The sequence below is a fragment of the Eubalaena glacialis genome, chromosome 13, assembly GCF_028564815.1.
Source record: "Eubalaena glacialis isolate mEubGla1 chromosome 13, mEubGla1.1.hap2.+ XY, whole genome shotgun sequence".
Lineage (NCBI taxonomy): Eukaryota > Metazoa > Chordata > Mammalia > Artiodactyla > Balaenidae > Eubalaena > Eubalaena glacialis.
In genome coordinates, this window is record NC_083728.1 from 91,058,577 (window position 1) to 91,074,235 (window position 15,659).

Here is a 15,659-nt window from a genome sequence, read left to right on the forward strand (position 1 = left end):
GAATGGGCTTTTTTTTGGGTGATAACCCTGATCTGATCATGCTGATGAGATGCTCTGATAGCCTTTGGTGACGTCTTAAGGGATGCAGTTCCTTTGCGAGGCCAAAACGTTTTAAAATAGGAAGGGAAAACACATTTGTTTCTTGTTTGGTTGGGGAGGGGGTCTTTGGGAGTGAAAAGATGAAAACAGGGTCTCGAGTCCGGGTGCTGTGGCTGAGTGGAAAAGTGTAGATTTTGGAGTCAGAGCCTCAGTTTCCTCATCTGTAAAATGGACAAGAATCTCTCCCTCCCAGAGTTGATGGTGGGGGTGGGTAGTTTGGGGGGAGGGTGGCATGGGGGTGGTTGGATTAGAGACAGAATGAAGTGAAGCCTTGAAGCCCTATGCTGGCTGTGAAGTAGGGCCCAGGAAAGGCTTCTCTTCGTCCTTCATCCAGTTCTAACTGATCGTGACCTTGCCCATCCCTCCCACCCGTAAATATTAATCGAGCACCTACTGTGTACAGTGTAGGTACACAGGGGGGCACTGGGGATGGCGTAAACCTACACTGTAATGCAGGGGTCTGCAAACTGCCTCTGAATCTGGCCCATCTCCTGTTTTTTGTAAATAAAGTTTCACTGGGACAAAGCCCAGTAGTTTTTAAGTATTGTCAGGCAGGCAGAATAGGCCTGCAACGCCCAAAGTATTTATTATCTGGCCCTTTCAAGAAAAAGCTTGCCTATTCCTGTTCCAGTGGGTGGAGAGGGACAATAAACAAGGAACTACAATAAAGAAGGAGCTAATGTGTATATGGTCTGATAAGTGGTGATAAGCACGGTGGAAAAAATAATTCAGGAAAGGTGGTGGGGGTGGGGCAGGTTGCAGTTTACGGGGGGCCCTGGTGACGGCAGGAAGGCCGCATTCGTCCCCCGTCACCTGGGCTGCAAGAGAAGGGAGTGAGGTATATACAGATGGGAGTATACAGATAACTTGCAGTATCTGGAGGGAGGAATGGATTCCAGGCTGAGGTGCAAAGGCCCTGGGGTGCAGCCCGTGGGGCTGTGCTGTCCCATATTCCCGCCCGAGCCTGTGATAAAGTCCTATGAGTCCTTCATTGTTTACCAGACCTTTGTACCCACCATGATCTCATCCAAGTCCCCCTCCCCGCTCCCACCAGCGAGGACTTCAGGTACCTATTATGTAGTCAGTTTCTAGAAGGAGCCCAGTGACTGCATCCATTACAGAGGCCAGGTTCCACTGACCGGCTAAGGTGGCCTCACCGTTGCCCTCTCTGGGGACCAGCAGCTGAGCGTAGCGCAGCGCCCTGTGGGGTTCATCCGGACGGGCCTCATTGCCCAGCCCCCAGCACCTGGGAGCCCTGCCTGAGCAGTGAGGGGAGGAAGGAAGGAAGCAAACACCTTTTCAGGATTCGAGTTCTGCCTCCTGGTGACTTTGGCCAGCCTTGGAGTTGGCAAAGCCCTGAAGCCCTTGCTGTGTTCTCAGTGTGGATGAAGGAGGTGGCGATGGCTGAGAACAGGCTGGCCTGCACCCCCAAACTCATGGCTCTCTGCCGTGTTCCCGAGATGCAGTGCGTGGGGTGGGAGGGGCTGGGATGTTGGCGGGTCCCAGCTCGGGAGGGCCTGTTAGCTCAGTCCTGGAGGGGGCACAGGCGGGGTGGGGGGGTGCCAAGGCGGGGTGGAGTGGGGGGCCCATGCCCAGCTCTCTGCTGCTTATATTCCCAGAGGGACCTGGACCTCTCCCCCGGGCAGTGGCAGGGGCACGGGCACGTTGCCCCATAGCCAGGCCTCGGGACCTCCTTTCTTGCCCCGGGGGCATCCTTCCTCTCTCACTGGGACCGGAGAAGGGGAAAACCATTTTCCAAGCACCTCCGAGGGCCAGGCCGTGTGTGAGGGGGTTCCCTCACTCAGGGTCCGAGGGACAGTGGCCGGTCTGGAGCCAAGGGCCTGGCGTGGTGGGATTCCTGAGCTGAGACCTTGGTGTGCAGTGTGCTTGTAGCACCAGCTGAGCGACTCGGTTGCCCCGGCCCAGTGATACCAGACAGTCTCTCTGAGCCTCAGTTTCTTAGTCTGTAAAATGGGGGTAACAAGATTCCTTCACTCCCAGGGCTGTGGGAGGGTGAGCCAGGATGGGAAGGTGCCAGCCCGGAAACCTCTGGGCCCTGGGGCGCCCTGGGCAGCGAGGTCAGGGAGATGCAGTGTTGGATTCAGAGGCAGAGAGAGGAGCTTACGTGTTTTTTTTTTTTAAATCGAGGTGAAATTCACATAATGCGCAATGAATTATTTGAAAGCATGCCTTTCCGTGGTAGGTAGTGTGCATTCATCATGGGCAACAACCAGCTCTCTCTAGTTTCAGAATTAAAGTTTTATTTTAAGGAAGGACAGATGGAATTGGGGTAGAGGTGATAGTCCCACTTGGACCCTGACCTGGAGCAGTTGCTGGGCTTCTTCAAACCCCAGGTTGTGTAGCTATAAATAACGAGGCACTTCACGAAAGCATTTTACAAACGTGAGTTCATTGAATCTGAGCGTCCACGTGGAGGGGAGAGATTCCTGTTATCCGGCTCCCCAGCCTGGGGAAGTGAAGTAACTCACTCAGAGTCACAGAGCCGTGGGCGCTGGGGCCAGGGTTTGTTTTCCACTGTCCCCTGGGGGCCCCCCCTCTGTTGCGCCTCTGTCCATGGTGGGGGCCTGGCCTGTCAGAGGTCCCATCCCTGCTCTGCTCCGGTTTCCAGCAGGGAGGAGCCTTCCATCCAGACTGTGGCTAAATTAAGTCTAAATTAATTAAAATTTAATAAAATTGAAGATGCGGTTCCTCAGTGTCACCAGCCACATGTTTCAAGTGCTCAGTAGCCACAAGTGGCCAGTGGCTCCTGGAGTGTCCAGCGAATATCTAGAACAGGTGTCATTGATTCACCAGGTTTTGGTCTGTCCAGGATGGCGGGCAGGCCAGTGGGAACGTTCTCCCACGGGGGATCCTGGTGGCCCTCGAGTGGCTACCCTGTAGGAGGGGTGTGGGCTGCACGGCTGGGCTCCGGGTCAGCCCTGGCTCTGCCCCTGGTCCAGGGCTGTGTGGCTTTGGGATTGTCCTCTGTGCCCCATGAAAGGCCTGTGGGAAGATTCCACGAGCGTCTCCATGTGAAGCCCGGTGTCTGTTGAAGTTGGGTTAGGTCCCCCTTTCTAATTATGAGTAATGGTACTTTATTGCGGGTTCACTATGTGTTCTAGGCTTGGACAGTCGTGGAGTGAGATACTCGCGTGGGTGGGCAGGTGGCACGGAGGCCTCTGGTCACCAGGGGGCGGCCTGGGACCAGGGAAGGGGGGCCAGGCCTTGACCTCAGTCTGTGATGATAGGGATGGAGACCCCTCCCACCCCAGGCTGTGCTGGAGGATTTCCAGCCAAGTCTAGGGAAAGGTGGTGAGCTCTGGCTTGACTGTCACTGCCCCCCCGAGCCCGGAGGCCTCCACCCTTCTCTGTGAACCCAGGAGGCCACCGCTGTGTCCCCAGGGGTGGGTGTGCGGAGCTGAGGATGTGTACCTAGACTCTGAGGAGAGCTCCAGGTACTCCGGGGGGAGGGATGTGGGGGTGTAGAGCTCAGAAGGCAGTCCGGAGATGCTGGTGGGCCGGGCTTGGGGGGTCAGCTGCTTCTCCTCCACCCTAGGGGGACCAGGCAGGACAGCCGGAGTGGCACATGCGTCCTCAGGTGTCAGGAGCTGTGTTTGCCTTCTCTCCTAATCCTAACATGTGTCCACCTGCTTTTGCCCTGAGAGGATCAGACACAGTGCAGTCACTTAGGCCAAGAGTTGATGCCTGCTGTGTGCCAGGTCCTGGGCACCTCGGGGGAGGCCGACTCCACTCCTGGGGGACACAGGTCTACATTTCCACGTCATCCTGGGCGGAGGGCTTCTCTGAGGCCCAGGGAAGGCCCCGAGGTGGGAATGAGCGGAGGGGCCAGGTGGAAGGGAGTCCAAGCAACCGGGGGTTTATCTCATGTATCTGAGCCCTGCCCCTCCGCTGCTTCAGGAGCATCATTAGGGGAGGGGGTGGGGACAGTGAAGTTGTGCAAATAAACGCCACTGTCCTAGACCTGGCGGTGAGGGGCGCTGGCGTGCCCATTTAACGGAGCTACACGCTGCTGCTCTCAGAGTGCCCAGGCCTGCCTGCCGGGCCCGGGGGAGGGAGTTCGGGCACCGTTGAGCCCCGTGGCAGGCAGGAGCTGTTGGTGGCATCCGGGCCTGGGGTGCTGCTGGGCGGGTTTCACAAGCCCGGGCAGGGGCAGGCCCAGGGCAGGAAGAGCCGGCGGCTGATGTAAGCCCTTGCGCAAACCCCTGGCTGCCAGCTTCCGGAGCCGGCCACCCGCCCGCCCGCAGAGGAGGAAGCCTGGGGCCTGGCGGCCCGGAGGCCCCGCTGCCCGGGCTGGGGCTGCATGGGCGGACTGACCGGCCACCATGGCCCTGGGTCCCGAGGGCTTGGCGCTGGAGTCCGGTGAGGGGGCTGGTGGGGGTGGGATGGGGGGCCCGGACGCGGGGTGGTGGTGATGCCACGTGGTGCCAGGTGTGCGCCCATCGCTCCGCCTGACGCCGGCCCGCTCTGGGCGACAGGGAGGAGGCCCTGCCCCTTGTGTGCGCCCTGAAGGGCCTGGGGGGACGTTTGGGCCTCCTGTGCCCCCGGGGAGGTGGTGAGGGCGGGTCTGTAGGCGCTGCGTGGAGGCCTGTGGGGACTCAGAGGGTGTGGGTGGGCATCTGCGAGCCCCCTGAGGGCCGGGCTGGGGCCCCCTGGGCACCCGAGTCACACATTGTCTGCGACCCCCTGCAGCCACTTCACTCTGGGCCGCTGCAAACAGTGCCCGCATCGCAGGGGCTTGGAGAGGTTCCCTGAGAGGCACTCGGGGAGCTCTTACGTCGGTGGCCAGAGCTGGTGCTTGGTACCTTTCAGTGAACGGGCGCTGCTGCTGTTTATTATTATTATTATTGTTAAATGCGTGCTTCTTCCTTCACTACAATTCTCAAGGGAGGCGTTATTATCCCCATTTTGCGGACGAGCAAACAGAGGCCAGGGAAGGGAAGCCCCCTGCCCAGGTCTCATAGGCCTCCCCCGGCCTGTGAGCTGGGGGCCTGCCAGCGTTTTGCCCTGAAGGACGGGCACGTGGAGCTTAGGGGCAGCACCCCTGGATGGCAGGAGGGAGGACGCACCCCTGCGGGTGGGGGCCTGGCCAAGTGGGGCGTGGCAGGGGTGGGTGTGGCTTCCACCCAGGCCCCAGCTGGTTGTCCTTCCTGGTGTCAGTCGGCCCCCACGCCCCCATTTGAGGGACCCCCAGTAGGAGGAGCTCTGCTCTCTGAAGGGACAGGCCTCCCTTGTCCACTGCTCTTATTCATTCCCTGATTCACTTGCTAATTCCCTGTAGTTCTGGGACAGGCTGCTGGGCTGCATTCAGAGCCCCTGGTCACAGGCTGTGGGATCAGGCACTTCCCATCTCTGAGCCTCAGCTTCCTCATCCGTTAAATGGGCACACGGTTCCTCCCGCACAGGGTTGGCTGAGGGGTTGGTCCGGGCCTGTCCAGGGATGCCTTGGGGTCCTTGGAGGCCATTCTCCCGCTCTCTGGTGTCCTCCGTGGTCCAGAAGCTCAGAACCTGAGCCCCCTTCCACCTCGTCACTCTATGGCCTCCGGAGGTCCCTGCCCCGCACTGAGCCTCAGCTTTCGGGTGCAGATGGGGAGAACCATACCCCCTCTGGCCTGGGGATGGTAACGCCCTTCTGCCAAGAGTGTCGGGTGCCCTGGAGGCACCTGGGGTCTCATTGGGCAGTTTTCTCAAGCCCTGAGTCTGGCTGAGTTGACCCAGGGTGGTCCTGAGTCCAAGGGGCTGGGGTGGGGCAGGGCGGAGGAGGTTTGTTTGGTCTCCCTGCCAGTGTCAGCTTCGAGAAGCAGGGAGAGGCGGGGATCTCGGGGCTGTGGGCTGGGCGGCGGTGGCCTGGTGGCTGCCTGACAGCCCCCCTTCTTTCTGCAGGCGAGGCCTTCTTGGGCAGCTTTGTGGCCAGCGGGATGGGGCCCTCGGCCTCATCCCATGGGAGCCCGGTGCCCCTGCCCTCTGACCTCTCCTTCCGCTCCCCCACCCCCAGCAACCTGCCCATGGTGCAGCTGTGGGCCGCCCATGCCCACGAAGGTAAGGAGCGAGCCAGGCGGGCGGGCCGAGGGCGCTGGGCCGCTATCCCCAGCACTTCTCAAGTCTGCCCCCTCCCCTCTGTCTCCACGGTCACTCCTCCATGCTGTGGCCCGTGGGGCCCAGCCCTGGTCATCCAGCCTCCTTGCTGTTCTTCAGATGCTCAGCGCTCCCTCGTGGTGCTGTCCCAGGGCCTTTACACGTGCTGTTCCCTCCGCTTGCAGCCCCGCACCCCAGCTCACTGGCTATCTCCTGTTCCTCCTCCAGGGCTTGGCGCAAACACACCCCCCACCCCACCCCGGTTCCACCTCCCACTCGTGATGACACATTCATCTGTGTGTTTTTTCGTGAGATACCTGTTTCCCCACCAGAGTGAGCTCTGAGGGCAGGGCCTAGTTTGCTGCTGCCCGCTGTCTCCCCAGTGTGCAGTCAGCTCGTCAGTAATTGTCATTGTGAGGGCAGTGGGACCAGGTGCCATTGGGCTCTCTTGTTGCTGTTCTACGGTGATGCCCCTAAATGTGGGGAGGCCTGCCGGCTTGGCTTCCTGCCGGCCCAGAGCAAATCCTGGGCCTCCGTGGAGCCTCAGTTTCCCCTCTGTCAGTGAAGGAATGGGCCTGGGGGACTCTTGAGTGCATCCTCCACCTTGGGCTCCGGTGGATTTTAGATGCTGGGTGCTAGCTCGCTCCTGCTGCCTCCTGGGTGTCCTGGGGTGCTCCCGGGTCGGGCGCCTGTTGCAGGTTCAGGCTTTCCTGGGCCTTTCGCCGCCCACTGTCTCCCCACTTCCTTCTCTGTGCCAGTTGTCACCAAGTGCTTCTGTCCTTGTCCTCACTTGTGTGTGCCCCGCACGGAGGGGGCGATCCTGCCTCTAGGACTGGGATGGTGGGCAGTCCTTCCGGGCTGGGGTCCCATCTGAGCCTCCCATTTCCACCAGCCCAGAGCGGGGGTGCTCGAGGGGCCTGAAGGGCAGAGGCTGCCTCTGGTGCCTGTGTGCCATCAGCCTGACTCCCTTTTCTCCTTTGCCAGCAAATACCGGTAATAATAGTAATGATAGCAAACAATGCAGTGTTCTTCCTATGCACAAAGAACTGCATACTTGAACTCACTTTATCCTCAGAACAAGCCGTGAGGAGGGACTATTATGCTCATTTTACAGATGAGAAAGCAGCGGGAACCAGTGCCTAGCTAGGAGTGTTGTTTCAGTGATGAAGTGAGATAACGTGTATCAGGTGTTCCTTATCGTTTTGTGATTGTTGTTAATGTCATTGTCAGGTGGGGCTGTGGGTGAAGATGTGCGCCCAGTGTGGCCAGGGACGGGTCCTGCATCTCTGGCCTCAGAGGGAGTGACTGGGGGGGCATGGGGGACCCAAGTCCCTCAGGGATCACCAGTGGGTCTGAGGTCCTGTAGGACCCACCGCCCAGGCGGAGAGGCGGGATCCTCCTCCACTGCCCCAGCACCTGCTCACCTGTCTGGCCTTCTGGGCCCTGCTGAATGGCTCTTGGGCCTCTATTCCTTGTGTACTCTTTTAGGTCTCTTGTTTCTTTCTCCGTGCCCTCCGTTTCCTGTCTTCTGCACTCTGTAAGGCCCTGGTTCTGGGGCATCACTGGTGGGGTGGAGGGGGTTGTGGGAGGTTAGGAGGACCCCTGGCAGGAGGAATTCTTTCCTAGCAGCACCTGCCTGGGAGACCCAGCAGCTGGAAATGCTGGGTAGGCTGAAGTTCAGAGAAGGCAAGCGACCTGCTTGGCGTCACACAGCAGAGAAGTTAAGCCAGTAAACCACTCAACTGGGTCCATGTTGGGCTGAGGTTAAGAGTTCTGGTGACCTCAGTTCAAAGCTAGGCTCCTCTGCTGGGGGACCTCGGGCAAGTGGGCCTCTCTGAGCCTCAGTTTTCTCATCTGTAAAATGGGGCTATTAAGAGTATTTGCCTCACAGGTTGTTTTCCTTTGAAATTTAAATGAGAATAACAAAGGCAAAGCAGTTGAGAGGGTTTGGTCTGTGATTAGAATTGCCATCTATCTTCATCATCCTCATTGCCCTGCACTGGGTCCAATTTGATTCTCTTCCTGGGGGATTCGAGAGCCCTAGCCCCTGGGGGCTGCCTGGGACTGGAGTGCCAGGATTGGGAGGGGGCAATCCTTGCTGTGGGAGCTGGTGGTAAACCTCAGGGCTCCCAGCACCAGGGGGCTGACAGCCAAGACACGTTATTTCCAAGAAGCAGAGAGGGTGGAAGGAAGCTCCCAGTGGGAGGTGTCCCAGCTGGCTTCTTTTCTCTTTTGCAGGCTTCTCCCACCTGCCCAGCGGGCTGTACCCATCCTACCTCCACCTGAACCACCTGGAGCCCCCCAGCAGCGGGAGCCCCCTCCTCAGCCAGCTGGGCCAGCCCAGCATTTTCGATACCCAGAAAGGTCAGAGGGCAGGAGTGGGGAGACTGGGGGAGCTGCGGAATGAGGTTGGGAGGGATCACTACCCAGTACTCCAGGCAGCATCCCAGCTGTGTTTCCCAAGACCCCAGCCCCCAAGGGCCCCCACAGGCTTTCTGGGCCCACCCATAGCCTTCTGGAGCCTTCTAGTTGTCCTGCCCTCATCTAATCCTGTTGGGCCCTCTGGGCAGCTCTTAATTCTGACCTCTCCCCCTTTCACAGATGAGAAAACTGAGGCTCAGAAAGGTTAGTAGGTGGCCAAGGTGGGGTTTCAGCTTGGTTTTATCCATTTCCAGAGCCTGCCCTCTCCTGGGCTGCGCTGTGCATGGCCCTCCTCCTTGCCCTGGGGTCTAGGGCACCCTTTGGGGCCTCCCTTCCCTCTCCCCCCCGGCAGAGGGGGCACTCGCTCACGGCTGCGCTCTTTCTTCCCTGCAGACGGCTTCTACCTGCCCGCCCCTGGAGCTCCGGGCGCCCTGCACTCTCATGCTCCCTCCTCCAGGACCCCAGGCGGCCACTCGTCGGGCGCCTCGACCAAAGGCTCTTCTCGGGAAGGTCCAGCCAAGGACCGGATGGGCCGCGGCGGGGAGCCGCCCCCACTGTTCGGCAAGAAGGACCCGCGGGCCCGCGAAGAGGCAGCCGGGCCCCGCGGCGTGGTGGACCTGACCCAAGAGGCGCGGGCGGAGGGCCGCCAGGACCGCGGGCCCCCGCGCCTCCCGGAGCGCCTGTCGCCCTTCCTGGCCGAGCCCGGGCCCCCGCGGGCATCGGGCACGGCCGCCACCGAGTCCAAGGGCAAGAACCCGCCGCCGCTGCCGCCACCGGCGCTGAGCCTCTGCAATGGCGCGGGGGACGCGGGCCTCCCCGCACTGGTGGCCGAGGCGGCCCGTGGCTCCAAGGAGACTGCGCGCCAGGACGAGAGCGCACGGCTGCGGCGCGCAGAGGCCCTGCTGCCGGGGCCTTGCCCCTGCCCCTCACCGCTCCCGCCGCCGCCCGCGACCAAGGGCCCGCCTGCGCCCCCCGCCGTCTCCGGGGCCTTCGCCGCGCCGCAGCCCGCCCCCGCCGGCGTCTACACCATCTTCCCAGTGGCGGCCGCGCGCGAGGCGGGCCGTGAGCACCGTGTGGTGGCGCCCACCTTCGTGCCTTCTGTGGAGGCCTTTGACGAGCGCCCGGGGCCCATCCAGATCGCGTCGCAGGCGCGTGACGCCCGGACCCGGGAGCGCGAGGCGGGCAGGCCTGGCGTCCTGCAGGCCCCGCCCGGGTCTCCGCGGCCGCCCCCGGACCGACCCGAGAGCCTCCGCGAGAAGAGCTCCGTGATCCGCTCTCTCAAGCGGCCGCCGCCCGCCGAGGCCCCACCGGCGCGGGCCGCGCGCTCCTCCCCGGACCCCCGGGCCTACCTCCCCGCCAAGGAGCTGCTCAAGCCCGAGGCCGAGCCCCGGCCGTGCGAGCGCGCCCCGCGGGGCCCCGTCGTCGCCTCCGCCTCCCAGCAGGCCGCCAAGCTTTTCGGCCTGGAGCCAGGGCGGCCGCCCCCTCCCGCCGGCCCTGAGCACAAATGGAAACCCTTTGAGCTGGGCAACTTCGCCACGACGCAGATGGCCGTGCTGGCCGCGCAGCACCACCACGCCAGCCGTGCCGAGGAGGAGGCCGCCGCTGCCGCCGCCTCCAAGAAGGCCTATCTGGACCCCGGGGGTGCGTTGCCCCGCGCCGGGGCCACCTGCGCCAGGCCGGGCGCCGACCTGCACGCCGCGGCCCATGGGCCGGGAGAGGCCTCGGCCATGCAGAGCCTCATCAAATACAGCGGCAGCTTCGCCCGCGAGGCTGTGGCCGTGCGCCCCGGCGGCTGCGGGAAGAAGAGCCCCTTCGGAGGCCTGGGCACCATGAAGCCTGAGCCCGCTCCCACGGCTGCCCCGCGCGCCCAGGCCCGCCTCCCGCACCCCGCGGGCCCTGCAGCGGCTGGGGGCCGGCAGCTGAAGCGGGACCCGGAGAGGCCCGAGAGCGCCAAGGCCTTCGGACGCGAGGGCTCCGGTGCCCAGGGTGAGGCGGAGGTGCGACACCCACCCGTGGGCATTGCGGTGGCCGTGGCCCGGCAGAAGGACAGTGGCAGTGGCCGGCTGGTGCCTGGGCTGGCGGACCAGGAGCGTTCCCTGTCTCTGAGCAACGTCAAAGGTGGGTCCCGGGTCCCACCGCTACCCCTCACCTTTTCTTCCCCCTTCACCTCCCCACCTTTGCTCTCTGCTTCTACCTCCTTTTTTTGTGCACCCCTCTCTCCCACCTTCCTGGCACTGTTTGTCTTTTATCCCACCTGTGGGCTGTGGCTGCTATTTAAAGTTTATTGCTTTTTCTGTTACACACATAGAAAAATGTGTAAAATGCAGGAGAGGAGAAAGAAGAAAAGGGACCATTAGAGTTTTTCCACCACCCTGAACACTTTGAGCTCTTTCCTCAGATTCATTTTCCCGTTTGATCTGCAGAGCCTTCAGTGCACTATGATCTTGGGCCTTGTGTTTTTCCCTTGTGGGTGGGCTCTTGCTTTTGCCAACTCATTTTTTTTTTTTTAATTTATTTATTTATGGCTGTGTTGGGTCTTCGTTTCTGTGCAAGGGCTTTCTCTAGTTGCGTCAAGTGGGGGCCACTCTTCATCGCGGTGCACGGGCCTCTCACTATCGCGGCCTCTCTTGTTGCGGAGCACAGGCTCCAGACGCGCAGGCTCAGTAATTGTGGCTCACGGGCCTAGTTGCTCCGCGGCATGTGGGATCTTCCCAGAGCAGGGCTCGAACCCGTGTCTCCTGCATTGGCAGGCAGATTTTCAACCACTGTGCCACCAGGGAAGCCCCGCCAACACATTTTGTAAGTATCATTTTTAATGGTCTGTAGTGTTCTGTCCAGAGCACACACCGTAGCTCAGTTAGCCGTTCCCTCGTGGCATTTTAGTTTTTTCTTCTCTGATGTTTTTGTGTTTAGGAAGTTACTTTGAATATTTTTGTGCATTGCGCCTCACTGATAACGTTGAGTCATTTTCTAAGAATAGATTCCTACGAATAAGTTAGCTTTAAGCTTTCAATTCCAAGTCCTTGAGGGAGGTAACCGTGCCTTACTTAACCTAGTTCAGTGTTCCCAATACCTAGCGTTGGGTCTGGCGCATAGTAGGTGTTTGATAAGTGAGTGAATGAGTGAGTGTGACAGATGGAAAGTAGGGCCCCGGCATTCCTGTGGTCTCGACATTGAATGCCTTTGTGACTTCTTAGGTAGTTAGAGAGTTTATATGCTTGTTTGCAGTCTGTTTTGTTTTAGACTGCTCGGAATTGTGTTTTAGTGTTAACTAAAAACCCCCCAAACAATCGTTGTTAAGTTCAGTAGGGAGGAATGATGTATTTCTTTTAAGTATTAGTAAAGTTGAATATCTTTCCAGAAGTCGGTTGATTGGTTACATTTCCGTTTGTCCCTTGCATATTTTGCCATTGGACTTCTTCCTGGGATTTTGGAGAGTTGCTATTTGCGGCATTTTGGTTGAAACTCTGGACTTGGGCCGCCCAGAGAGAGCCCAGTATTGAGCCAAGGGCCACACCTGTGGGTCAGGCACTGAGGCTGCCCCGCTGCTCCAGGCCGTGGTCAGTGTGTTGAGGTGTGGGGTGTTGGCAGGCTGGGGTAAGGGCCCCGGAAGGAAGGCTGTGTCCCGCTGCCCCTAGCTCATGTGACTTTTTAACAGTCGGTCTGGGTTTCCTCGCTGAGTCTCTGTCCCAGCCCCCAGTTCGCTCCCAGACTCGCCAGCTGCAAGCTCAGGCTTGGCTCACGTCGTGGCCCCCGTGCGACCCGCTTCCCTGCGCCTCCTAGATTTTCCAAGATACACAGGCATCTTGGGTGCACGTCCCCTGTGTCCCCGTCCCTCCCTGAGCCTGGCCCTCCTGTGCCCGCCCGCACTGACTCCTGCCTGGGCTTCAGCCTCTGTCCACAGTGAGCGGCCAGTGCTGTGTCCTGTCACAGCTGCTTCCTAGACCCGTAGCCCCAGCCCTGCTCTCCCAGAGGAGCCTGGTAAGGTTCAAGGCTGCCTTGGGTCTCGCCCGGTCACTGCCCATCTGAATGTACCACAGCTGCAGAGGGTCTTTATCCAGCCAGAAGGCTCAGAGCAAGTGATGTATTAGGGAATGTTTGTTGAACTGAGCCCATTGTTCTGTGTGGAGCCCCCCTGGAGCCAGGGAGGCCCGTCCTCTGACCCCAGGGGCTCACATGAGGCCCTGCCTTAGTCTGGGATTCAAAGTCTGGGCATTGGCCCTTGGCTTGGAGGTGGCCGGCTGGGTGGTGGAGAAGCCCGCTCACTAGGTGGGCAAAAGATCTTTTGGGGTCCTTTTTTTAGAAGAATGCTCGTGTGACATGATACGGCACCCCAGTTAGGACTCATGGTCCCCAGAACTCATCCTGGTGCCCAGAGTACATGGCCGTGCCCAAGGGACCTGTGTCCATGGGGTTGTGAGTGTGTGTGGGAGGATGTGTATGAGGGAGTGTGTGTGAGAGCGTGCAGGTGAGAATGTGTGTGTGTGTGTGTGAGCGTGTATGTGTGTGCAAGTGTCAGGGGCGGGAGGGGAGAGAGAGAGAGGATGGGATAGTTTGGGATGAGACCTTCAGGGATTATTGGGCTGAGACTGTCTTTCTGTTTGCTGGTGACCATTGGAAAGTGAATGGAGTCTTACTCCCCTTAAAAAAAAATGCCTGTAAGAAGTGGTGATTTTTCCCCAATCGGGATGACCTTGGGGGAGGGGAGGAGTTGGCGTTACCCCAGCTGAGTGGTGGTTGTCAGCCCGGGGCTCCTGGGTCTTCCCAACCTCCTGGCTCCTACTTTGTGGAGTGAGCCCTCTGCCTGTCAGTGAGTTCACATCCAGGCTCTGCCTTTTGCAGCTGCGTGACCTTGAACCTGAGGCCTAAGTCCTCTGGGCCCTGGTGTCCCCATTTACTACGTGGCGCTAGGGAGGGCCTCCTCGTTCCCTGATGCCAGGTGGGCTGAGGCGCTCATAGTAGGTGCTTCATAAACAGGCCTGCTTTTTTTCTGTTCACGTTCGGTGCTGAGCCTGAGATCCTTTTATGGGAAATGCCCTGAGGGCTCACCCAGGGTCTGGTCTGGCTACAGGGGTCTTGCACCCTGAGATGGATGAAGGACGGGCATCATGTACATCTGTGAGCCCCAGACAGCAGTGCCCACGCCCGAGAGGCCAGCAGACCAGCACCTTCCCTGCCGTTTAGCAGGGGGCCTTGTGCAGGCAGCCCCACGTAGTCCCGGCCACCAGCTCCTCCTGGTGGATCTGTTGTTATCCCAGCTTCACAGATGGGAGAGCAGGGCCTGTGGAGGTGAGGTGACTCGCTCTGGGTCGCCCGGCTAGAAGAGGCGGGCTGAACTTGAACCCTTAAGCCCAGACCTGTGCCTCCCATCTCTCTGTCTTGCCCGTTATCACCTCTATGGTGGAGTCGAATTGGGGACCAAATCTGGGGGGCTGTGATGGTGCCCCCACCCCGCCCTGCTGCCCGTCACACCGGGCAGAGCTGGGGTTGCATCGGGTGTGAGCGGTGGTATTGACCCCAGACTCTGGAAAGCACAGAATTGGCTGGAGTTGGTGGTCGCCATATCTGCAGAAATGCTCAGATGGAGTCCGGGAGGGAGTTGCCATGGGAACCGGGCCTTAGCCTGAGCCTCTGCCGTTAATGACCGGATTAGAGCATGTGACCCACGGAGGGGCTGTCAGTGCTGGGGACGTGGGCCCTGGGGCAGGGCTGCAGATAGGTGATGGCAGTAGTGCTGCTGTTTCACCAGTGCCCACCCTGTGCGGGCTCTGTGTGTGGAGGGGTGCGTGCACCCTGGTGGTCAGGAAGACCCGGTCAGACCGCGATGCTAGCCTGACGCCTCCTTGTCAGTCAGTGGTGTGACCTGGGTAGGTTACCTTCCTGTGCCTTAGTTTCCTTATCTGGGATGGGATGAGGGCTGGAACCGACCTCCTGGGTTGATGACCACTGAATGAGTGTGTGCATGGAGAGGGCCCAGGGCCCTGCTGGGCACAGAGGCGGCTTTGAAATGTTGGACGTCTCCAGAGCTCATGCCTCGAGGGCTGGGGTGAAGGGGTCCTGGGTGTGTGGGACCTCGGAGCAGCTGACCCTCTGCCCCACACACCTCCCTGCTAGAGGAGCTGGTCCCTTGCCATCCTGGAGCTCAGCACAGAGAGGCGATGGGTCCTCTGGTTCGCTTGTCCACAGGTGGCTGGAGGGAGGTTGGTTTTCAAAGCCTTAGTCAGATCATGTCTCATCCCTGCTCAGAGCTTCCTCTGGTTTCTCCTTTTACCTTGAACAGAATCTCAACCACATTCCCTTCCACGGCCTGTACCCCACTCTTCACCTGCACCCTCTCCCCTCTCTTCCTTATTACTCTCTTCAGCCACCGTGGCCCCCTTGATGTTCTTTGGCACGCTCCTGCCTCAGGGCCTTTGCGCCTGCCGTTCTCTCTGCATAGCTCACTGTTCCTCTAGCTATCCTCATGAATTCATTCATTCACTTCCCACGTATTTGCTGAGCAGCTTCCTCTGTGTCAGGCATTGTGCGGGAGAGAGGTAGACAGCCAGGAGTGTGACTGCTCAAACCAGAGCAATGCACAGTCTGAGGAGGAGACAGACAGTGAACAACCAACAAGCAAAACGGCTGTGTGTTGTGCTCAGTGCTGTGAGGGAGACAAATAAGGGAGCATGATAGAGGAGAGGTGGTCTGGGAGGGCTTCCTGGAGGAGGTAGCTTATGAACTGAGCTCTTACTGGGGAGGCTGAGTAGTACAGAGGAAGGGCACTCTGGGTGGAGGGAACAGCGTGTGTGGCCCTGAGTGTGACTGGAGGGCAGAGAGGCTGGGGGTACACTGGAGGGGACAGCTGGGCAGCATGAGTCAGGCCCAGGGGCTTGGTTCCATGGGGCTGGCCCTCCGTAGGAGGGACAGGTGTGAGCAGGGATTAGAGGGAGCAGGTTGGCGCAGGAGGACGAGGGTGGTGCCCCGGGGCGAGGCGGTGGAGGGCATGTCACATTTCTTTGAAGATCAACTGAATTTGGAGGGAGCAGTCTGGGGCTCTGGCCTGA

General features: G+C 60.0%; 1 protein-coding gene across 7 annotated transcripts in view; it reads left to right on the forward strand.

The window, feature by feature from the left end:
- TNRC18 (trinucleotide repeat containing 18) overlaps positions 1-15,659 on the forward strand; it is a 104,177-nt gene that overhangs the window by 37,587 nt on the left and 50,931 nt on the right. For 6 of the 7 annotated variants that reach the window (XM_061208385.1, XM_061208384.1, XM_061208383.1 and 3 more), the window contains exons 3-5: positions 6,001-6,156; positions 8,431-8,556; positions 9,007-10,731. In XM_061208385.1, coding sequence (XP_061064368.1) covers positions 6,001-6,156; positions 8,431-8,556; positions 9,007-10,731 — 2,007 coding nt within the window. The remainder of the gene's footprint in view (positions 1-6,000; positions 6,157-8,430; positions 8,557-9,006; positions 10,732-15,659) is intronic. The other variant, XM_061208387.1, reaches the window with a different exon arrangement.